Consider the following 25,031-nt stretch of genomic DNA (forward strand, 5'->3'; position numbering starts at 1 on the left):
TTAGACACGGCTGTGGTCCGTGTGATCAGATTGGCCAGTTGTCTGTGATTGTAGTTTCAGTCTGCCACTAATTCGTGTCCAACTCTTTGCAACCCCATGGACTGTAGCCCGCCAGGCTCCTTTGTCTATGGGATTCTCCAGGCAAGAATACTGGAGTGGGTTGCCTTTTCCTTCTCCAGGGGATCTTCCAGACCCGTGAATCAAATCCTCATATCCTGCTTTGCAGGTCGGTTCTTTACCACTGAGCCTCCCATGAAGCCCATAGGCAGCAATACTGTATTAAAAAAATACAAAGTTGCTTAGAAGTTAGATCTTAAATGTTCCCATCACAAAAGAGAAATAAATATGTAATGAGATAGAAGTATTAGCTAATGCTAAGGTAGCAGTCATGTGGCAATATATAAATGTATCAAATCAACCAGTTGTACATAAACTTGTATAATAGGTAAATTATCTCTCAATAGGAATTAATTTTTAAAGGTTCACTGAAACGGAAAGATATTCTCAAAGGAAGAGGAGAGTGTTTTATCCCCAAGATAAAATTTGCCAATGTTTAGACACTAAACTAATATATGTGAGTCAGGCTTATCACTTAGATTGTCTTTCAGCAGTTAAAATAGACATTATATATATTTTTTTTAATTGTAATTGAATTTTTTACCCTTGCCCCCAGAATAAGCCTGAGGAAAGCTGACATTCATGGTGGCAAGGGTGCCCTCTGCTGGCAAACCTCTGCTAGTACAACTAAAAAACAATTGGAACACTTGCTGTAGCGGGTGGTGAGGGGACGTTTAAGTAGAAGTTGACCTGATGCTAGCCTGATCAAGAATATAACCTGACTAAGCAAGGGTCTGGAGCTTGTCCTGCCACACGAACCCCTTTGAAGATAAGCTGATGTTAGAATGCCAAAGGTGAAGTTGGCTTTAATGTGGAAACTGAGTTCCAATTCAATTCGGTTCAGTTCAGTTGCTCAGTCATGTCCGACTCTTTGTGACCCCATGAACTGCAGCACACCAGTCCTCCCTATCCATCACCAACTCCCGGAGTTTACTCAAATTCATGTCCATTGAGTCAGTGATGCCATCCAACCATCTCATCCTCTGTTGTCCCCTTCTCCTCCCGCCTTTAATCTTTCCCAGCATCAGGGTCTTTTCCAATGAGTCAGCTCTTCCCATCAGGTGGCCAAAGTTTTGAAGTTTCAGCTTCAACATAGTCCTTCCAATGAACACCCAGGACTGATTTCCTTTAGGATGGACTAGTTGGATCTCCTTGCAGTCCAAGGGACTCTCAAGAGTCTTCTCCAACACCACAGTTCAAAAGCATCAATTCTGCGGCGCTCAGCTTTCTTCACCGTCAACTCTCACATCCATACATGACTACTGGAAAAATCATAGCCTTGACTAGACGGACCTTTGTTGGCAAAGTAATGTCTCTGCTTTTCAATATGCTATCTAAGTTGGTCATAACCTTCCTTCCAAGGAGTAAGCGTCTTTTAATTTCATGGCTGCAATCACCATCAGCAGTGATTTTGGAGCCCAAAATTAAAGTCTGACACTGTTTGCACTGTTACCCCATCTATTTCCCATGAAGTGATGGGACCAGATGCCATGATCTTAGTTTTCTGAATGTTGAGCTTTAAGCCAACTTTTTCACTCTCCTCTTTCACTTTCATCAAGAGGCTCTTTAGTTCTTCTTCACTTTCTGCTGAAATGTTCCCTTGGTATCTCTAATTTTCTTGAAGAGATCCTTAGTCTTTCCCATTCTATTGTCTTCCTCTATTTCTTTGCATTGATCACTGAGGAAGGCTTTCTTATCTCTCCTTGCTATTCTTTGGAACTCTGAATTCAAATGGGTATATCTTTCCTTTTCTCCTTTGCTTTTCACTTCTTTTCTCTTTAGAACTATTTGTAAGGCCTCCTCAGACAGCCATTTGGTTTTTTGCATTTCTTTTTCTTGGGGATGGTCTTGATCCCTGTCTCCTGTACAATGTCATGAACCTCCGTCCAGAGTTCATCAGGCACTCTATCTATCAGATCTAGTCCCTTAAATCTATTTCTCTCTTTCACTGTATAATCCTAAGGGATTTGATTTAGGTTATACCTGAATGGTCTAGTGGTTTTCCCTACTTTCATCAATTTAAGTCTGAATTTGGCAGTAAGGAGTTCATGATCTGAGCCACAGTCAGCTCCCAGTCTTGTTTTTGCTGACTGTATAGAGCTTCTCCATCTTTGGCTGCAAAAAATATAATCAATCTGATTTTGGTGTTGACCATCTGGTGATGTCCATGTGTAGAGTTTTCTCTTGTGTTGTTGGAAGAGGGTGTTTGCTATGACCAGTGCGTTCTCTTGGCAGAACTCTATTAGTCTTTGCCCTGCTTCGTTCTGTACTCCAAGGCCAAATTTGCCTGTTACTCCAAGTGTTTCTTGACTTCCTACTTTTGCATTCCAGTCCCCTATAATGAAAAGGACATCTTTCTTGGGTGGTAGTTCTAGAAGGTCTTATAGGTCTTCATAGAACTGTTCAGCTTCAGCTTCTTCAGCACTACTGGTCAGGGCATGGACTTGGATTACCGTGATACTGAATGGTTTGCCTTGGAAAGGAACAGAGATCATTCTGTCATTTTTGAGATTGCATCCAAGTACTGCATTTTGGACTCTTCTTGACTATGGTAGCTACTCCATTTCTTCTAAGGGATTCCTGCCCACAGTAGTAGATATAATGGTCATCTGAGTTAAATTCACCCATTCCAGTCCATTTTAATTCGCTGATTCCTAGAATGTCAACATTCACTCTTGCCACCTCCTGTTTGCCTTAGTTCATGGACCTAATATTCCAGGTTCATATGCAATATTGCTCTTTACAGCATCAGACCTTGCTTCCATCACCAGTCACATCCACAACTGGGTGTTGTTTTTGCTTTGGCTCTGTCTCTTCATTCTTTCTGGAGTTATTTCTCCACTGATCTCCAGTAGCATATTGGGCACCTACTAACCTGGGGAGTTCATCTTTCAATATGCTCTCTTTTTCCCTTTTCATACTATTCATGGAGTTCTCAAGGCAAGAACACTGAAGTGGTTTGCCATTCTCTTTTCCAGTGGAGTAAACTCTCCACCATGACCCGTCTGTCTTGGGTGGCCCTACAAGGCATGGCTTAGTTTCATTGAGTTAGACAAGGCTGTGGTCCATGTGATTAGATTGGTTAGTTTTCTGCGATTGTGATTTTCAGTCTGTCTGCCCTCTGATGGAGAAGGATAAGAGACTTATGGAAGCTTCCTTATGGGAGGGATTGGCTGTGGGGAAAACTGGGTCTTGCTCTTATGGGCAAGGCCATGCTCAGTAAATCTTTAATCCAATTTTCTGTTGATGGGTGGAGCTGTGTCCCTGCTATTTACCTGCGGCCAAACCATGCTGGCCAAACTCGCCCCAGCACCACCGCAGCCCCTGCTTGCTCCGGTGGAGTTCCAATTAGAGGACAGAGAAATTCTTACTTCAGTTTGTATTTTGGACACTAAATAAAATCTCTAGTTTTCTTAAACTTCATCAACAGTGCTTTGCTTGGAGAGATAAAGTAACTTGACTGTAAATGGCAGAACTGAGTTTCAGGTTGAAATTTCCTTTTTATGCAGAGGGACAAGCCTTTGAGAAAAAAGGAAGCAATCCTCCTCTAAGGGACCAGTTCAGAATAATTTGTTTTATATTAATGTCGGAACTTAAATTCTCTTTTAAGGCATGTCAAAGATGTAGCTTATTGGTTATTATATTTACGTATCTAACACATTGCAAAGAAACTGTTTTACTATAAGGGTTATAATGTAGCATAATCTGAGTTTATTGGAATTAAGTGTAATCAGGTGCTCCAAGTAAGTTTTTTGACAGCTAACAGTTATTTTTGTTAAATACACTTAGTTATTGGGCTTCCTGGTGGTTCAGTGGTAAGGAATCCACCTGCCAATGTAGGAGACACAGGTTCCATCTCTGATCCGGGGAGACCCACATGCCTCGGAGCAACTAAGCTCGTGCACCACAGGCTCTATTGAGCCTGTGCTCTAGAGCCCCAGAGCCACAACTACTGAGCCCACAAACCCTAGAGCCCATGCTCCGCAACAAGAGAAGCCACTGCAATGAGAAGTCCGAGCACCGCAACTAGAGAGGAGTCCTTGCTCTCTGCAATTAGAGAAAAAAGCCCTCGCAGCGATGAAGACGCAGCACAGCCAAAAATAAATAAATTACTTAATTAAAAAATAAATACACTTGGGTATCAAGAAATCATCTTATTAAAAGCCTTTATTGAAAGCCTACTAAATACAAGGTACCCTGGTGGCTCAGACGGTAAAGAATCCACCTGCAATGCGGGAGACCTGGGTCCGATCCTGGGTTGGAAGATCCCCTGGAGAAGGGAATGGCTACCCACTCCAGTATTCTTGCCTGGAGAATTCCATGGACAGAGGAGCCTAGCGGGCTACAGTCCATGGGGTCGAAAAGAATCAGACACGACTGAGCAACTTTCACTTTTCCACCTTTCATTGAAAGCCTACTAAATATCAGGTACCCTACTAGGTCTACATACGTGATATAAAGTACCTCTTATCTTTATGACGGGAAGACTAGATTTGGGCCCACACTGTAGGTTGCCTACCCCAGCTCTAATCCTTATAACAATCTGCAAGATACCCCATTTTATGGACAAAGAAACTGAAACTTAGAGAAGTTAAGAAAATTCCCCAAGGTCCTGCAGTCCCAGAAGGTAGACTGGAATTCTTACCTGGGTCCCTAACTCCAAATGCCCCTCTATTCCTAGCTTTCTCTTTTAAACATAATTTTTCATTGAAGTTTTTCCCCAGGAATCATTATTTTTAAAATGTATATTAAGTGTTTCATTGCAGATAGCTTTATTGCTTTTAAAGAGTCTACACTTCCTAATTGTTTTCTTTTTCTGGTTCATGGAAGCATACATACTATTTATATAAGCTACCTTTTTGATAATAATATGCTGCTGTTAGCTTTCTGTGTTGATATATAAAGAGCTAACTTGTATGCATGTGCTGAGTCATGTCCGACTCTTTGCAACCCCAAGATCTATAGCCCACTGGTCATGTATGGATGTGAGAGTTGGACGGTGAAGAAAGCTGAGCGCCACAGAATTGATGCTTTTGAACTGTGGTGTTGGAGAAGCCTCTTGAGAGTCCCTTGGACTGCAAGGAGATCCAACCAGTCCATCCTAAAGGAAATCAGTCCTGGGTGTTCATTGGAAGGACTGATGTTGAAGCTGAAACTCCAATACTTTGGCCACCTCATGCGAAGAGTTGACTCACTGGAAAAGACCCTGATGCTGGGAAGGATTGGGGGCAGGAGGAGAAGGGGACGACAGAGGATGAGATGGCTGGATGGCATCACCGACTCGATGGACATGGGTTTGGGTAAACTCCAGGAGTTGGTGATGGACAGGGAGGCCTGGCGTGCTGCGATTCATGGGGTCGCAGAGAGTCGGACACGACTGAGCAACTGAACTGAACTGAAATGAACTGATTGTTGTCTATTGACTCTATTGTTATCTGTCTCATTTATGTCTGCTTTAATCTTTGTTATTTCCTTTATTTTGCTTGCTTTGGAGTCAGTTCTTTTTCCTGGATTCTTCAGTTGGGAAGTTAGGTTATTGATTTGAGATTTTTCTTTTTTTAATTTTTGGCTGCACCTCATGGCTTTTGAGATCATAGTTCCTTGACCAGGGATAGAACCCAGGCCTTGGGCAGTGGAAGCACGGAGTCCCAACCATTGGATTGCCAGGGAAGTCCTTTCTTGCTGATCTTCTGTCTAGTTGTTCAATCCATTGTTGAAAGTTGGATTAATGTCTCCAGCTCTTTTTTTTTTTTTTTCCTGGATCCAAAGCATTAAATTTTATGACTGGTGTCTTGCTAAAAGAATCTAATAAAAGACATGAAATATAAAAAAAAAAAGTTACATTCCCTTCTCTCTTTCTCCCATTGATAGCAAGCATTTGGAGATATTCTAAAAGTTTTGACAATCCACATCACTTCTGAGGTTTCACATTGATATAAAATTTGTACAAAGAATATTTTATGCTTTTATAATATTTAACTGATACACTTTAATAACAGTCATAATCAACTTTTATTGTTTTACATAAATAGATTAGACAATACCTTTGCAAATCATGTTTTCCCAACATACTTATATTACAACACATGACATTTCTTTTTTTTTTTTCTAACACATTTCTTTTATTGTCTTCTTAGTTATTCATAAAAAAGGAAATATCAGCCAAAATTCACTGCTGCTGCTGCTGCTGCTAAGTCGCTTCAGTCGTGTCCGACTCTGTGCGACCCCATAGACGGCAGCCCACTGGGCTCCCCCGTCCCTGGGATTCTCCAGGCAAGAATACTGGAGTGGGCTGCCATTTCCTTCTCCATCCAGCTCTTATTTTTAAACGGTCCATATCTCTCTTCAGTTATGTCACTTTTTGCTTTATATATTTTGGGGCACTATTATTAGGTATATGAACACTTTAAAATTAAATGCATTTGCCTTAAATATCTTTTTCTTTTCCATTAGTGATATAAATAATGCCACATAATCTGGATTTATTTGTCAAGAATAATTGGATGCTCTGATACACTGTTTTAAAATGTCTACTCTCCTATGTGTAATATACATAACAAAATTTATTTTCTCTAAAAATTTAGCTTTTGTGGATTCCACAGAAAGATTGGGCTTCCCAGGTGGCACTAGTGATAAAGCCAATGCAGGAGACATAAGAGACTCAGGTTCAATCCCTGGGTTAGGAAGATCCCCTGGAGGAGGGAATGGCAACCCATTCCAGTATTCTTGCCTGGAGAATTCCATGGCCAGAGGAACCTGGCAGGCTACAGTCCATAGGGTTGGAAAGAGTCAAACACGACTGAAGCGACTTAGCATGCACAGAAAAATAATTAGTTTTTCATTGGCTAGTACCATAAAATTGTTGTTATATAAGAATGTGACCAGTAACATTTGTATAGTATAACTCGATAAGTATTTATATGTACATTTTCCATTTAACCATCATATTACCCGTGGAGTGCTGAAGACAACTTATATTCCTTTAGTGACACCATGCTGGTAACTTGAAATTGTCTATATTGGGAGTATTCATATCATAGAATCTGAAAATGCTACCAAACTGATAACTCTGTCCCTTGGAGAGTCAGTTGGTACCACTGCATTATCTCCTTTTTCCCAATTAAGTACAAAACCAAAAATTTTTGAAGAGTAGAGATGTCATCCCCCAAATTACTCAGCTACCTAAGTGGTAAAATTAGATAACCACTCAGGTAGTTCTTCTACCTGAAAATACTTTCTCCCTAAGTATTCTTAAGATCCCACATGCATTCCTCTTCTCCACCCCAACAGATAGGCCTGAAGTGTTTTTGAATAGTTTCAACAAAATCCATTATCTATATTTATTTAATAGGATTTGCAACTCTTGTTAACATTAGACTATCGAGGAAAATGTATTTCCATATACTGACATTTTAATTATTTAGGTTTTATTTTGCCAAGAGACTGAATTTTTTCTGCAAGGCTTTTCTTATAGTCTTTTTAATATCATGCTATTAGACAATCTTTAAATTCAGTGAAAATTCTTCTGGCAGAGGCTAAGACCTTAGGTAAAGAGATCAAGTAACCAAGAGAGGTTCAGTCAGTCCAACATCACTTGATTGGTGGGTTAGCAAGGCCACAGTGCGAATGAAGATGTTGCTGTACTGTTTACATAGGTGTTTATGGGATTTGGTGGAGCTTGGGAATATGGAAGCCTGGTAGCAACATGCTTGAATTTCCCTCTGAACACTTTTCAAGGCATAAACATCCTTCAGTTTTGAGAATCATCCTGCTTGGCACCGTTTACCTGCTAATCCCACAGGCTAAAGGACTGCTTAGTCTTCTTTAAGTTCTCATTGCTTTTCATTGGTGCTTCTATTGGGCCCAAATCCATCACTTTCACTATTACATTTCCTCTGCATTTCGTATGTAATATTGTTGCACCAGGGCCTGGGGGTAAACCCAGGATTCTAATAAATGACCTGTTCTGAGAATGAACTTCCTCGTGGCTTAGTGGTAACGAATCCACCTGCCAGTGCAGGAGACACGAGTTCCATTCCTGGGTTGAGAAGATTCCCTGGAGAAGGAAATGGCAACCCACTCCAGTATTTTTGCCTGGGAAATCCCAGGGATAGAGGAGCCTGGTGGGCTACAGTCCATGGGGCCATAAGAGTCTGGACAAGACTGAGCTACTAAACAACAACGCAGTGCTGAGAATGAGAGATTATATCACCTGTGATTTAAGTTCTGTTTTCCTTCATGTATCCACTTATCATGCTCACTTTTTTTTTTTTTTTTGGCTGTGCTGGATCTTTTTCGCTGTGTGAGGGCTTCTCTTGTTGCAGAGCACTGGCCCTAAAGCTTGGCAGTCTGATTGTGGTGTGCTGGCTGGGTTGCTCAGAGGCATTTGAGATCTTAACTCCCCTACCAGGGATCGAACTGCATTGGAAGGTGGATTCTTAACCGCTGGACCGTCAGGGAAGTCCCCTCATGTTCACTTTTAAGTACATGCTACACTTTCCAGTTGTCCCAGTCTTACTTCAGTGCATCTTCTTCTTTCTGAATGAACTATTCTGTATTTGTTCCTAAAGAATCTCATTCAATTTGTTTAATTTTGTCCCACTTAACTAGTCACACACATTTAAAATCTGTCCCCCAAAATGTTAGTCACCCAGTTTGATGACATTAGCCAATTTAGTGAGTAAATTTGATTATGTATCTCTTTTTGTCTAAGTCATTAATAAGATGGTAAAAACTCAGGACCAATTCTGGTGCAACTCCAGCCTAAGTGCACTTATTTTAACACCCAGATAACAAAGGTCACTTTTTAGGGACTACATGCTACCCAGTAGTACATATGCCAGGATGATTACACAGTAGAGATGTAACATGAACTAAGTAACAAAGCTGAAAATTAAAACAAGACTTAATAAATATAAAGATTCCATATGGAGATCAAGGACTTAGAGCTGGACATAGTCCTATATTTAAATTTTTCTGATTCTATAGAAAAGGTTAAACTACTACAATATTGTAAAGTAAAAAAAATAAAAAAATAATAATAAAATTGTTCTCAGAAAAAAAAAAAGAAAAGGTTCACTAAACTGTCTTAGCGGGCTTCCCTGGTGGCTCAGAGGTTAAAGTGTCTGCCTGCAATGCAGGAGACCTCGGTTCAATCCCTGGGTCGGGAAGATCTCCTGGAAAAGGAGATGGCAACCCACTCCAGTATTCTTGCCTGGAGAATCCCATGGATGGAGGAACCTGGTGGGCTACAGTCCACGGGGTCGCAAAGAGTCGGACACGACTGAGCAACTTCACTTTCACTTTCACTTTTCAAACTGTCTTAATAGAATAATAAAACATATTATGGTATCTGACTTCTTTCCCAAGACTTCTAGAGATTTAAAGGTGAAATTTATTAGTCCTAATCTAGTTAAATTGAGTCCCAGTTATTCTTATAGTTCTTATTTGCAAAATAAGGAGACTAGTATCTCCCCCTTTGTAGAGTTGTTGGAAAACTTTAGTGAGATGATCTGTGTAGAAAGTTTAACATAGTATGCAGTACATGATAAGCACTGTCTCGCTGTTTGCTGAACCCAGGGTAGGCAAGGTGTGAGCTAGGAAGCTGGAAGAAAATGCGAGGAGCCTTAGGAACTACATACATGCTTTATTCACTAACGGCTGACGCAGCAGCAAGGCAGGCATGCTTTATTCGCTAATGCCTGATACAGCCGCAAGGGCTGCTCAGGTGGTGCTTATATAGATACACAGAACAGCGGTGGCATGTGGCCAAGTGAGTACATCATGATGTGTGTGTGCATTGCTATAAATAATCTCAGCTGTTCCATAGCCATGCAGAGTCATTGTTTACAGGATGTGGGGCGTGAGCAAGAGGACGGGGATGAGAGTGGAGGTTCAGGGCAAGAGAGACTGACCATTGCCATCTTGGCTAATTGCTATTCCCTTATAAGCACTAAACTATAAGTGGTTTTGTTTTTGTTATTATTATTGCTAAAATAGATACCATTTTTGAGCACCTGTGTTGGGCTGGATGCTAACTATAAGTCAGTTATGTAATGGTTTGTATGGTAATCTAACATACTCATTTAGCACCACACCAAAGCTGAAGCCTCAGTGAAATGTTTTGGTTCTGAAGACTATTTCTGTTTCAGTTTGGGACCCACCTTGGAACCTGAGGAAGTGGTGAACAAGCTGATAGATGGGATCCTGACTGAGCAGAAAATGATCTTTGTTCCATCTTCTCTCAACTTTTTATCACTGATGGAAAAGTAAGTGACAGTGATATTTGTCCCCATGGTCAATTTTTCTATCTTGTTTTTACTCAGATTTAAAGCCAGGCATTTGATAAAGCACAATTACATGGAATTAAGTTAATAAAAACAACAGGCTTAAGGAAGCCATCCATTTTTAAAACCACATTTGTTAATCATTCAAGCAAGATTGGTATGGGCTTCCCTGATAGCTCAGTTGGTAAAGAATCCACCAGCAATGCAGGAGACCCCGGTTTGATTCCTGGGTTGGGAAGATCTGCTGGAGAAGGGATAGGCTACCCACTCCAGTATTCTTGGGCTTCCCTGTGGCTCAGCTGGTAAAGAATCCACTTGTAATGCGGGAGACCTGGGTTCAATCCAGGGAAAGGCTACCCACTCCAGTATTCTGGCCTGGAGAATTCCATGGACTGCATAGTCCATGGGGTCACAAAGAGTCGGACATAACTGAGCGACTTTCACTTTCAAGATTGGAATAGCAATTAGCTAATTGCTGTAGCAATTAGGCAACTAATTTCTATAAGTTTTTTTTAAAAATTTTTTAAAGAAAGAAGTTTGTATATTTCTGGAAGTCCTATCATGAATGAATGCATATGAAGGAGGGTAATTTTTAAGCATTATTACATAATGGAATTATGTGACATTGATATTAGAGGAGATCATAGTCAAGTTTTAGACATTCATTTTAAATATACAACAGATAATCACTGAGCTCTTACTTTGTGCAAAATTATACTGAAGCATACTGCTAAATAATCTTTTATACTGAAGGAATTGCTAAATTATCTTTTATAATTTTAGAGACCCTTGAGACTTGCTACTTCAGATTTGGCCCATGGACCAGCAGCCTCAGCATCACCTGGGAGTTTGTTTGCAATGCAGAATCTCCTGATTCCCCAAATCAGAATTTGCATTTTAGTAAGACCCACAGGTGATCTGTATGTGTATTCAAATATGAGAAGCATTTCTTTGGAGCAGTAGCTTTCAACTTTGGTACCATTGGAATTCACCTGGGACTTTTAAAAAAATGCCAACACGTGACACTTGCTCCCAAGATTTTTATCTAATGGTCTGTAGTGTGGCCTGGTCTCTGAGAGATACAACCTTCCAGCGAATGTACAATGTATGTTGTACAGCCAATGTACAGCCAAGGTTGGAAACTGCTGGTTTAAAGAATGTCTCGTAACACATTGCCCTGTTACTTTTCTGGGAAGACTGTGTGCTGATGAGGCTGGTTAAGGGGAAAGTGAAGAGTTGACTTAGGTCAGAGGGGAAAAAACTCTCTTGCTGCCTGTCCCTAGAGTCAGGCTTCCGTGACATAGATCACTTGGGAAGTCAGTTTAAAAAATAGATACCTGGTTCTTACCTCTAGAGATTTTAATATAAGATGTTTGAGTTGGGATCCAGAAATCTCTTATTTCAACAGGCAGTTGTTGCAGGCATTTGGTTCAAAGATCATACACTGAGAGTTACTCACATAGAGTCAAAAACAAAAATCCAAGAGATCAAAAGCACAAGTGGCTTGTGTCAGGCTTTTTAACCCCCTTCTGCTAGGAACTGTGGTTGAAACTACCTTAAAGTTTAGATAGTAAAACTCAAGGGTCTTCTTGGTGAATAAATGAGTTAAAACCTGTGAAGTGTTTTGCATTACTCTTGTATTACGTAAGCGCTCAGTGATACAGTCCTTTAGAATGTAACTCTCTGAGAGAAGGAATTTTGCCTGGTTTTCATCACTGTATCCTCACACTTTGAAGAGTTAATGGACACGTTTGTTGTTGTTTAATCACTAAGTCGTGTCTGACTCTTTTGAGACCCCACGGACTGTAGCCCTCCAGACTCTGTCCATGGAATTTCCCAGGCAAGAATACTGGAGTGGGTTGCTGTTTCCTACTCCGAGGATCTTCCCAACCCAGAGATCAATCTCAAGTCTCATGTGTCTCCTGCATTGGCAGACAGATTCTTGACCACTGAGCCACCAGAATTAGCTAGACAGGTTGTCACATAAGAGGCATCAAAATGTCTGTTTGTTGATTAAATAAATAAAGTTTAGCTAGATCTTTAGCATAGAGATTCACAGTTTGTGTTCTAGAGTTAGATGAAGCTGTGTTTTTATAACTTGCTCGCTGCATGAACATGGATGAGTTATCTAGCTTTTTTGAAGCTCAATTTCTTCATCTGTCATATGGAGACAACAAGACTTTGCAGGGCTGTGAGGAATAAACAGAATAATGCATTTGAAATATCTAGTATACGATAAAAATACATATTTATATATTGATGCTACTATCATTGTAATTATCACTACTATTAGTATTGCCCTGATTTTCCTCCGACTGTGAATGTTTGGCGCTCAGTTTTCAAACCTTGTTTTAATTCCATCTAAGCAGATGTCTGTATATAGTTACACTGACTTACATATTCTGTTTAGTTTCTCTCAGACTCATTGGAATGTGACAAGTTCCTCAGTATTCTTAAGTGTAGGGTAGAGAGAAAAAAATTAAACCTACTCTGTGTCCATCACTGTTTAAAGCATTTTATATATTTTTTAATTTATTTATTTTTAATTGGAGGATAATTGCTTAACAGTATTGTATTGGTTTCTGCCATACACCAACATGAGCCAGCATTTTATGTTAACACATCGATTCTTCACAAGAACACTGTGGCATAGGTGCTAATTCTTTTGTTTACATGGAAGGAATTTCAGCTCTTCTATTAAATAACTTGTTCAGTACTATGTTCAAAACCGAGTACATTGTCTACATTTTCTTTTAGCAATTCTGCTTCTTTGGTGTCTTAGTAGAACATTTTAATAGTTTCTGAATTACGAAGTAGAAAATTAGTCCCTATTCTTACCTCCTTTCCAATGTCAGGTTTTTTTTTACGAGCCTTTAGCATCTGAACTATTCAGTTCTATCCACCTTGTCTTTTAGATATTTTTAAAAATATTCAAGTATATTTATTTTGAAGGCTAAATCTTTCAAGTCACTCTTACCCTAAAGAAGCCTAAACCTCTTCTCTTTTCCTTTTCAAAACGAATTGGATTTCTTTGGAAAGAACACATAATAGTGACTCAGAGTTAACGTTCTTAATCTTATTTAACATGGGCATGATATATGATAAATATAAGTATTCTGGTTTTTTAATATAAGTATTCTTAAAGATATTTTACAAATGCACTTAATATTAATTTCCTAATTATTTTTGTGTATCTTTCTTTTAGGATCCTTCCTGAGCGTTTCCTGGCAATTTTAAAACGAAAGATTGATATTAGGTTTGATGCAGTTATTGGATATAAAATGAAAGGAAAATAAGTGCTTAAGTTTCTTAAAAACTGATTTACCAGGTTTCGGTTGATTTCACCTAATATTAGTCAGAATTTTAATGTTTTTAAAAGTACCTGCTTTTCCTAATTAACTTTTTTTTTCTTCAATATCACCTTTTGAGGCTCTGGCAGGTCCTAATTTCATATAATACACAGAAGTATATTAGGAACTGATTTTGTGGGGAAATGGAGAAAAAGAGAAACAGTTTTATAATAATTTCTAAGATTTTGTGACTCATTGAAGGCTTTGCAAGGTATGTAATGTGAATATTTAAGATATATTTTTATTTTTAATTACATTGAATTTTTATATAATGCACATTCCCTTTTCTATTCTACATCAAAAACAGAAATTTCAAGCTCGCTAAATGTAATAAGGACTGTATCTAGTGGCATTTCATAATGAATTTCATGTGATGTAAGAAATACTGCCCAAACATCTCATCCTACACCTTACTCCTCTGTTTTCTGAGAAATACCTCATATTCCCATGACAAACATTTCAGCACAGGGAAAACGGAGATAAATATGTGTTGCAAGTATAAAAGCATCAATGGGAACAAAGAATTGGGAAAATGTACCCATAAGTGGCCGCAATAATAAATGAATTGAACTCAGCTTTTGGTGTTTCTATCATTTTATTTTGAGCATAACACAGCTTAACCTTCAAATGAAAGGAAAATGGATTATGTTATCACAGTCTTTTATTTATTTTCTTCTCTTTTTAGTATCTGGAAATTTGTTTAAGGAAAGTTGGAGTGGGTTGCCATTTTCTTCTCCACTAACACACACATACCATAGGTTCTATAACATATAAGGAAATTTCAACTGAGGTATCATTTCTACAATAAATCTCTCCCTCTTTCTCATCAACTAACTTCTTCGAATACAGAGAATCAAAACACAATTACTGTTAAACTATATTCTATGTTTCAGTTCAGTTCTGTTCAGTCGCTCAGTCATGTCCAACTCTTTGCGACCCCATGAGCTGCAGCACACCAGGCCTCCCTGTCCAACACCAACTCCTGGAGCCCACCCAAACTCATGTCCATTGAGTGGGTGATGCCATCCAACCATCTCATCCTCTGTCGTCCCCTTCTCCTCCTGCCCTCAGCAGCATCCGGGTCTTTTCAAATGAGTCAGCTCCTCGCATCAGGTGGCCAAAGGATTGGAGTTTCAGCTTCAACATCAGACCTTCCAATGAACACCCGGGACTGATCTTCTTTAGGATGGACTGGTTGGATCTCCTTGCAGTCCAAGGGACTCTCAAGAGTCTTCTCCAACACCACAGTTCAAAAGCATCAATTCTTCTGTGCTCAGCTTTCTTTATAGTCCAACTCTCACATCCATACATGACTACTGGAAAAACCATAGCCTTGACTAAGACGGACCTTTGTCGGCAAAGTAATGTCTCTGCTTTTTAATATGCTATCTAGGTTGGTCATAACCTTCCTTCCAAGGAGTAAGCGTCTTTTAATTTCATGGCTGCAATCACCATCTGCAGTGATTTTGGAGCCCAAAAAAATAAAGTCAGCCACTGTTTCCACTGTTTGCCCATCTGTTGCCATGAAGTGATGGGACCAGATGCCATGATCTTAGTTTTCTGAATGTTGAGCTTTAAGCCAACTTTTTCACTCTCCTCTTTCACTTTCATCAAGAGGCTCTTTAGTTCCTCTTCAATTTCTGCCATAAGGGTCGTGTCATCTGCATAACTGAGGTTATTGATATTTCTCCCAGCAATCTTGATTCCAGCTTGTGCTTCCTCCAGCCCAGTGTTTCTCATGATGCACTTTGCATATAAGTTAAATAAGCAGGGTGACAGTATACAGCTTTTTCCTATCTGGAACCAGTCTGTTGTTCCATGTCCATTTCTAACTGTTGCTTCCTGACCTGCATACAGGTTTTTCAAGAGGCAGGTCAGGTGGTCTGGTATTCCCATCTCTTTCAGAATTTTCCACAGTTTATTGTAATCTACACAGTCAAAGGCTTTGGCATAGTCAATAAAGCAGAAATCGATGTTTTTCTCTCTTGCTTTTTCAGTGATCCAGCGGATGTTGGCAATTTGATCTCTGGTTCCTCTGCCTTTTCTAAAACCAGCTTGAACATCTGGAAGTTCACGGTTCACGTATTGCTGAAGCCTGGCTTGGAGAATTTTGAGCATTACTTTACTAGCATGTGAGATGAGTGCAATTGTGCAGTAGTTTGAGCATTCTTTGGATTGCCTTTCTTTGGGATTGGAATGAAAACTGACCTTTTCCAGTCCTGTGGCCACTGCTGAGTTTTCCAAATTTGCTGACATACTGAGTGCAGCACTTTAACAGCGTCATCTTTTAGGATTTGGAATAGCTCAACTGGAATTCCATCACCTCCACTAGCTTTGTTTGTAGTGATGCTTCCTAAGGCCCGCTTGAATTCACATTCCAGGATGTCTGGCTGTAGGTGAGTGATCACAGCATCGTGATTATCTGGGTCATGAAGATCTTTTTTGTACAGTTCTGTGTATTCTTGCCACTTCTTCTTAATATCTTTTGCTTCTGTCAGGTCCCTACCATTTCTGTCCTTTATTGAGCCCATCTTTGCATGAAATGTTCCCTTGGTATCTCTAATCTTCTTGAAGAGCTCTCTAGTCTTTCTCATTCTATTGTTTTCCTCTATTTCTTTGCATTGATCGCTGAAAAAGGCTTTCTTATCTCTCCTTGCTATTCTTTGGAACTCTGCATTCAAATGGGTATATCTTTCCTTTTCTCCTTTGCTTTTCTCTTCTCTTCTATTCACAGCTATTTGTAAGGCCTCCTCAGACAGCCATTTTGCTTTTTTGCATTTCTTTTTCCTGGGGATGGTCTTGATCCCTATCTCCTGTACAGTGTCACGAACCTCTGTCCATGATTCTTCAGGCACTCTTTCTGTCAGATCTAGTCCCTTAAATCTATTTCTCACTTCCAATGTGTAATCATAAGGGATTTGATTTAGGTCATTCTATGTTTAACTGATATAAATACATATCTGAATCAAATGCCTACTTTCCAAAAACATCATTATATTTGAATATTGTAACTTAGGGTCCTCTCCATGCTTTATACTGCAATATCTGAGAATTGGCAGAATTTATATATTTAATAAGATCCTATCATGTTAACAGAGAAAGACACTAGAAGTTGGAGAGTCTTTTATAGTCATCTTCTAACTCATTTTGAAATAGATTGTTTATTCTTTAGATTACTTGTTCCAGGTTGCTAAGAGGCAATTTTCAGCAGACTAGGAGAAAGCCTTTACTCAAGTTTCAGTAAAGGAACTGAGGCCCAAAATGTACTAAGTTTCCTCTTTCATAATAAACGTGCGTTGGCTTTTAACACAATTGTCTGAAATTAACCCTTGGACGAATTTTGGCATTGACCATTGTGAGAAATAAGTACTACTTGTCTCTTCTGTGGGGTACTTCTTGGATATTATGCTGACAGAATGGTAATCAATCTCTTGTATTGAATGCTAGCCACATCCTAGATACACTTTGCCATTTAATCCCCTGACAATCCTGTGTCATAGGCAGTAGTGAGGAGGTTCCCAGAAGAACCTCAGAGTCTGGAAGGTGAAGGGATGTGGCAGGGGTTCTGAATGTTGTTCCCTGTGTGTTTTTATTTAAAAAGCTTGCCTCGGTCCACCAGGCAATTACTGCTGTGACTCTAAGTCTGAAGCCTTTCTTGTTATTTGAATAAAGTTAGTCCTAACTCTGATGGCCTCCCTGGTGGCTTAGTGGTAAAGAACCCACCTGCCAATGCAGGAGACGTAAGAGATGCGGGGTCAGGAAGATCCCCTGGAGAAGGAAATGGTAACCCACTCCAGTATTCTTGCCTGAGAAATCCCACGGACAGAGGAGTCTGATGGGTGACAGTCCATGGGATCACAAAGAGTCGGATACGACTGAAGCTACTAAACAGCAGCAGCCCTAACTCTGAACCTACTTCTCAACAGTTTAATGGGAAAATCCATTTCAGCCATCAACCAGGCTACTTGTAAGGGTCATGCCAAAATCCAAAAGGCTTACTTTGTCTTAAGATGAATGGGGAAAGACTCCTAATTGTCAACTGTCATGGTACCCTGTGGTTGTAACTGGGACCTTGATGACTGATGGCTCTGTCCTTTGCAAGGTGCAGAAATCCTGACTGTGCCAGGGAACTCCCCTCCCTGGACACACCTTTCTCTGAGCTCTTGCTGTCATGCTGGGCCCTGCCATGGGACTTCTGGGACTCACCAGCCTCTCCCCTATTCCCTTGGAGAATATTCCCGTGCTTACTTCATAAACACTCTTTTTCATTCCCTGCCCCACCGCCGCCAAAGCCCTGCCCCTGCCCCATACTACCATTCTCACCTTCCAGAAATCTACACTTAATGAAAAAGGATTAGAAATAGTAGGGAATCAGGGCAAAGAAAAGGGTTGAGCTTGACCCTCAAGACCTCCTCAACATGAGTTTGGCTGATGAGTAAATGGCTAATAAGTATCTTGCTCAGGGAAGGGGAGCAATTAAGAGCTTCTTCTGCCAGACTGGGTGATAGATTTGCATGTGCATGCATGCTCTCATGTCTGACATTGTGCAACCCCATGAACTGTAGTCTTCCAGGCTCCTCTGTCTGTGGAATTTTCTAGGCAAGAATACTGGAGTGGGTTGCCATGCCCTCCTCCAGGGGATCTCCCCAACCCAAGGATCAAACCCATATCTCCTGCATTGGCAGGAGGGTTCTTTACCACTGAGCCACCAGGGAAAGATGGTGGAGAGGCAAACTATAGTGATCAGGAGCATTTCTTTGTTACTACAGGGAAAGGAGTAGGACTGATTTATAGAGATGAAGTGAGAGGTTTTATAAACCAAAAATATTCTGAGGCTGTATATGAGGTCTGAATTAGAGATTTGTTTGCAGCCTCAAGGTAAGTTGACATGATCTTTAAGACTACCTAATACTGCTTTATCAATTTGGCAGTATACAGAATCCTTGATGATGATCTAATGAACCCTTCTAGAAAGAAAAAGAAAAGTATTTATTTGAAGAGATTATATTCTTAAATTTCTACTAAGCAGAGTACAATAGCTAGACTAAACAGGATTAAAATGTTGTACACAGATCTCATAACTTCATTTTATGGCACCCAAAGAAATAATGGCTTTTAGTGTTAATTTTTCTTATTCATTTATTTGGCTGCATAGGGCTTCTCTAGTTGTGACTCACAGGATTAGTTGCCCATTGGCATGTGGGATCTTAGTTTTCCCACCAAGGATCGAAACAGCATCCCTTGATTCTTAATCACGGGACCACCAAGGAAGTCCCTGTTGACCTTTCTTTACATATCACCTACCTGTCATCAATTACTATATCATATCAACACTTCTGAGCTTTATGGAGCACAAGTGAAATTCCTCAGCACCCACAGAATGGCTCTGCTCAGGAGGAAAAATCCAACCTGGATGATGCCTCTGCCAATATTCTTTCCACATTCACCTTTCCTTCACTTTCTTTTGCTATGTAAATGCTATGGTTAATATTAACATCATTATAATCTGCCTTCCAAATTATAAATATACTAGTTATGCTATTCCATCTTTTCCCCTTTCTGGTTATTATTACCTGTGTAAAAATCATCACATATCTAAAATGGGAAGTCAGAGGGGTGGCTCTCAAGAGGGATATTCACTGAAGAGGAAAAAGAAAAAAACAGACAAAATTCAAAAAATATTTCAGTTTAATAAGAATCTAATTGTTATAGATGGTGTTAGTTTACTCGGGAAAATTTTCCCAAAAACAACTCACCCTAAAATGTAATGTGAAGACAAATTAAAGATAAACTTGATGTACCTTCATTCATATCAGTAAGAAAAAAAAACTACTGTAAAACGTGATCAGAGTAAACTAAACATTTTTACTTGCTATGAAAATTCATTGAAATGAAGCCAATGATGTCATAAGACACGCAAAAAACAAATCTCCAAAACTTAAAAAACAAGAGAAGCAAGGGGTAGATTCTATGTTACTAGCATTGTTGAGAAAGTAGCACTCTTTCTTTGAGGAATATGAACATTCTGACTCAAGATAGGAAAATATAAATAAAATGCCATTTTCCAAGTGATCTCAGACTGAATGAAATTTCTTGGCATACAAACTATTTGAGCATAATGTGAACTAAGTAACATTAACAAGGTGATTTTCACTTCCTCAAACCTTCTTAATTCTTGAATAATACAAACACCCCAGTAGGTAAAAGAATCTAAACTTATTATACATTTTTTTAATTTTAATTGGAGGCTAATTACTTTACAATATTGTGGTGGTTTGCCATACATTCACATGAATCAGCCATGGGTGTACATGTGTTCCCCATCCTGACCCTCCCTCCTACCTCCCTCTCCATCCCATCCCTCAGGATCATCCCAGTGCACCAGCCCTGAGCACCCTGCCTCATGCATCAAACCTGGACTGGCAATCTGTTTCACATATGATAATATACATGTTTCAATGCTATTCTCTCAAATCATCCCACCCTCTCCTTCTCCCACAGAGTCCAACAGTCTGTTCTTTACATCTGTGTCTCTCTTGCTGTCTCTAATATAGGGTCATCGTTACCATCTTTCTAAATTCCATATATATGCGTTAATATACTGCATTGGTGTTTTTCTTTCTGACTTACTTCCCTGTGTATAATAGGCTCCAGTTTCATCCACCTCATTAGAACTGGTTCAAATGCATTCTTTTTAATAGCTGAGTAATATTCCATTGTATATATGTACCACAGCTTTCTTATCCATTCGTCTGTTAATGGACATCTAGGTTGCTTCCATGTCCTGGCTATTGTAAACAGTGCTGCGATGAACATTGGGGTACATGTGTCTCTTTCAATTCTGGTTTCCTCGGTGTGTATGCCCAGCAGTGGGATTGCTGGGTCATATGGCAGTTCTATTTCCAGTTTTTTAAGGAATCTCCACACTGTCCTCCATAGTGGCTGTACTAGTTTGCATTCCCACCAACAGTGTAAGAGTGTTCCTTTTTCTCCACACCCTCTCCAGCATTTATTGTTTGTAAACTTTTTGATAGCAGCCATTCTGACCGGCGTGAGATGCTACCTCATTGTGGTTTTGATTTGCATTTCTCTGATAATGAGTGATGTTGAGCATCTTTTCATGTGTTTGTTAGCCATTTGTATGTCTTCTTTGGAGAAATGTCTGTTTAGTTCTTTGGCCCATTTTTTGATTGGGTCGCTTATTTTCCTGGAATTGAGCTACAGGAGTGGCTTGTATATTTTTAACATGCCTTTCAGCAGTATATTAATAGTATATGAATTTGCATGGTGTGAGTATGCTAAGTGAAACATTGAACTTATAGACATACAACCTGAAAACAGATTCCAGATGTTGTAGCCAGCATTGCTGCTGCTGCTGCTGCTAAGTCGCTTCAGTTGTGTCCAACTCTGTGCAACCCCATAGACAGCAGCCCACCAGGCTCCTCCATCCCTGGGATTCTCCAGGCAAGAACACTGGAGTGGGTTGCCATTTCCTTCTCCAATGCATGAAAGTGAAAAGTGAAAGTGAAGTTGCTCAGTCATGTCCGACTCTTCGAGACCCCATGGATTGCAGCCTACCAGGCTCCTCCGTCCATGGGATTTTCCAGGCAAGAGTACTGGAGTGGGTCGCCATTGCCTTCTCCGGTAGCCAGCATTAGGTTTGATTAAATCACTTATGTTGATATTTAAACATGACTCCATATAAACATCACTTCCCTGGTGCCTCAGATGATATAGGATCCGCCTGCAATGAGGGAGATCCGGGTTCAATCCCTGGATCAGAAAGATCCTCTGGAGAAGGGACTGGGTACCCACTCCAGTATTCTTGCCTGGAGAGTTTCATGGACAGAGAAGCCTGGAGGGCTGTAGTCCATGGGGTCGCAAAGAGTCGGACATGACTGAGCGACTAACATTAACATTTTAAACCTGCATGCCGACTGATAGAATCAAGTACTCTTTTTTATGAATACACTCAGGATTAAAACTTAAAGAGTCGATTATACTCTCTCCGATGCAATATGGTATAGCCTAGGTCAAGATGTCTGAACCTCAGAACTACGGACACTTGGGGCTGGAAAACTCTTTCCTTCAAAGCTCAGGGCTGACTGTGGATTGTATGTTTAGCAGCCTGCCTGGCCTTACCCACTCAAGGCCACTAGCAGGCCTGGGTGTGACAACCAATAATGTCTGTAAGAGTCATGGCAAATTGTCTCCTTTGGGACAAAAGTATCCTTGGTTGAGAATCATTTGGCTGGTTGGTTATAACTAGTTGGTTTAAGTTAAAAGTAGGGGCTCTGCAATCTGACTTCCTGAGTTTGAATCCTAGTTCAACCCCCCTTTTTATAAAACTTTTATTTATTTATTTTTTGAAAATTTATTTGCTTATTTTTCTGGCTGCATGAAGTCTTAGTTTTGGCATGTGGGATCTAGTTCCCTAACCAGGGATTGAACTCAGACCCCCTGCGTTGGGAAAGGGCAGAGTCTCAGCCACTGGACCACCAGAGAAGTCCCCTAACTCAGCCTCTTACTGGTTATGTGACTTTGGCAAGTCACTTCACTTTTCTTGCCATCAGTTTCTTCATCTGTACAGTGCTCATTCTAACAGTATTGTGACCAAGTCCAAGCTGGTTCTGCTTGCCCCATGACAGGCCAATAAATCCGAGATAGGTATTGAGTCAATTGGAAAGCCAGTTGACTAAGAAAGTGGCAGGCTAGCACCTCAAAGTGACCATTTTCCCAGGGCCTGGATGCCAGGTACTTTTATAGATCAGAGATGGGGGAGCAGGGCGGGGAGGTGAGGAAACAAAGAAAAAGACCATGTCATTCTTGCAAATATCTCCTAGAATGACATGTCTCAGGCAGGGAGATATGCTAGTTTCACTTCCTTACAGCCCTTCACAGGTAAGCAGGGCCAGGCTATCTCCCTGTGAGCCAAACAAAGGCACCCTAGCCCAGAGGTCAGGCAGAGGGGGCCAGACAGGGCTCCCTGAGTCAGGCCACTGTGTATGCCTATAATAACAAAACTATGGCCAACCTAGACAGCATATTAAAAAGCAGAGACATTACTTTGCTGACAAAGGTCAGTACAGTCAAAGCTGTGGTTTTTCCAGTAGTCATGTGTGGATGTGAGAGTTGGACTATAAAAAGGCTGACTACCGAAGAATTGATGCTTTTGAACTGTGGTGTTGGAGAAGACTCTTGAGAGTCCCTTGGACTGCAAGGAGATCCAACCAGTACATTCTAAAGGAAATCAGTCCTGAATAGTCATTGGAAGGACTGATGCTGAAGCTGAAACTCCAGTACTTTGGCCACCTGATGTAAAGAACTGACTCATCGGGAAAGACCCCGATGCTCGGCAAGATTGAAGGTGGGAGGAGAAGGGGATGACAGAGGATGAGATAGTTGCATGGCATCACCGACTCAATGGACATGAGTTTGAGCAAGCTCCGGGAGATGGTAAAGGACAGGGAAGCCTGGCGTGCTGCAGTCCATGGGGTCACAAAGAGTCAGACATGACTCAGCTGCTGAACATCAACAGTGGGATTTCTAAACTATTTGATTATCCTACTCTATACCTACAACTTCCCTGGTGGCTCAGATGGTAAAGAATCTGCCTGCAATGCAGGAAATGTGGGTTTTATTCCTGGGTCCGGAAGATCCCCTGGAGAAGGGAATGGCTACCCACTCCAGTATTCTTGCTTGGAGAATTCCATGGACAGAGAAGCCTAACAGGAGGCTACAGTCCCTGGTGTCACAAAGGGTCGGACATGATTGAGTAACTAACACATACCTATTGGCTCCTCCTTACCTCTTTGGAGCTTTTTGTTTGTTTGTTTAACAACATATCAGTCTTTTATTTATTTATTTGACTGCATCAGGTCTTAGTTGACTATGAGGGTTACTCCATTTCTTCTAAGGGATTCTTGCCCATAGTAAGTAGATATATTGGTTATATAAATTAAATTTGCCCATATCTATCCATTTTAGTTCACTGATTCCTAAAATGTCAGTGTCCACTCTTGCCAACTCCTATTTGACCCCTTCCAATTTACCTTGATTCATGGATCTAACATTCCAGGTTACTATGCAATATTGTGCTTTACAGCACCAGACCTTACTCGCACCACCAGACACATCCACAACTGGGCTTTGTTTCTGCTTTGGCTCAGCCTCTTCATTTCTTCTGGAGTTATTTCTCCACTCCTCTCTAGTAGCATATTGGGCACCTACCGACCTAGGGAGTTCATCTTTCAGAGGCATATCTCTTTGCCTTTTCATACTGTTCATGGTTGGCTCATAGTTTCATCGAGTAGACAAGGCTGTGATCCATGTGATCAGTTTGGTTAGTTTTCTGTGATTGTGGTTTTCATTCTATCTGCCCTCTGATGGATAAGGATAAAAGGCTTATGGAAGCTTCTTGATGGGAGGGATTGGCTGTGGGGGAAACTGGGTCTTGCTCTTATGGGCAAGGCCATGCTCAGTAAATCTTTAATCCATTTTTCTGCTGATGGGTGGAGCTGTGTTCCTTCCCTGTAGGTTGACCTGAGGCCAAACTATGGTGGGGTAATGGTGACCTCCTCCAAAAGGACTTAGCACTTCCCAGGACTGCTGCAGTCAGTGTTCCTGACCCTGCAGCAGACCACTGTTGACACATGCCTCCACCAGAGACTCCTGAACACTCACAGGCAAGTCTGGTTCAGTCTCCCGTAAAGTCACTGCTCCTTTCTCCTGGGTTCTGGTGCACATGGGGTTTTGTTTGTGCCCTCCAAGAGTCTCTGTTTCCCCAGTCCGATGGAAGTTCTGTAATCAAATCCCACTGGCCTTCAAAGCCAAATTCCCTGGGGGTTCTCAGTCCTTTTGCCAGGTTGGGAAATCTGTTGTGAGCCCTAGAACTTTTGTAACAGTATGAGAATTTTTGGGTTTAATTGTTCTCCAATTTGTGGGTTGAACAGCTGAAGTTGAACAGTTCTATGAAGACCTACAAGACCTTCTAGAACTAACACCAAAAAAAGATATCCTTTTCATCATAGAGGACTGGAAAGCAAAAGTAGAAAGTCAAGAGATACCTGGAGTCACAGGCACATTTGGCCTTGGAGTACAGAATGATGCAGGGCAAAGGCTAACAGAGTTTTGCTAAGAGAACACACTGGTCATAGCAAACACCCTCTTCCAACAACACAAAAGTGACTCTACACATGGACATCACCAGATGGTCAATACTGAAATCAGATTGATTATCTTCTTTGCAGCCAAAGATGGGGAAGCTCTATATAGTCAG

General features: G+C 40.6%; 2 protein-coding genes across 6 annotated transcripts in view; both read left to right on the top strand.

Annotated features, from left to right (window-relative positions):
• Window positions 1–14,327, top strand: part of HSD17B11 (hydroxysteroid 17-beta dehydrogenase 11) — a 39,430-nt gene extending 25,103 nt beyond the window's left edge. For 2 of the 3 annotated variants that reach the window (XM_081580811.1, XM_081580832.1), the window contains 2 exons: window positions 10,269–10,385; window positions 13,609–14,327. In XM_081580811.1, the coding sequence (XP_081436937.1) occupies window positions 10,269–10,385; window positions 13,609–13,699 (208 nt within the window). In that variant the 3' untranslated portion in view covers window positions 13,700–14,327. Of the gene's footprint in view, window positions 1–10,268; window positions 10,386–11,186; window positions 12,019–13,608 lie in introns of those variants that run through there. The other variant, XM_081580822.1, reaches the window with a different exon arrangement.
• Window positions 14,328–15,750: 1,423 nt separating this feature from the next.
• Window positions 15,751–25,031, top strand: part of LOC145542309 (17-beta-hydroxysteroid dehydrogenase 13) — a 41,471-nt gene continuing 32,190 nt past the window's right edge. The window contains exons 1-2 of one of the 3 annotated variants that reach the window (XM_081580872.1): window positions 15,751–16,149; window positions 24,290–24,438. In XM_081580872.1, the coding sequence (XP_081436998.1) occupies window positions 24,406–24,438 (33 nt within the window). In that variant the 5' untranslated portion in view covers window positions 15,751–16,149; window positions 24,290–24,405. Of the gene's footprint in view, window positions 16,150–21,981; window positions 24,439–25,031 lie in introns of those variants that run through there. The other 2 variants (XM_081580863.1, XR_014079778.1) reach the window with 2 other exon arrangements.

The sequence above is a fragment of the Giraffa tippelskirchi genome, chromosome 1 (assembly GCF_054371585.1).
Source record: "Giraffa tippelskirchi isolate mGirTip1 chromosome 1, T2T-mGirTip1v1.2.pri, whole genome shotgun sequence".
Lineage (NCBI taxonomy): Eukaryota > Metazoa > Chordata > Mammalia > Artiodactyla > Giraffidae > Giraffa > Giraffa tippelskirchi.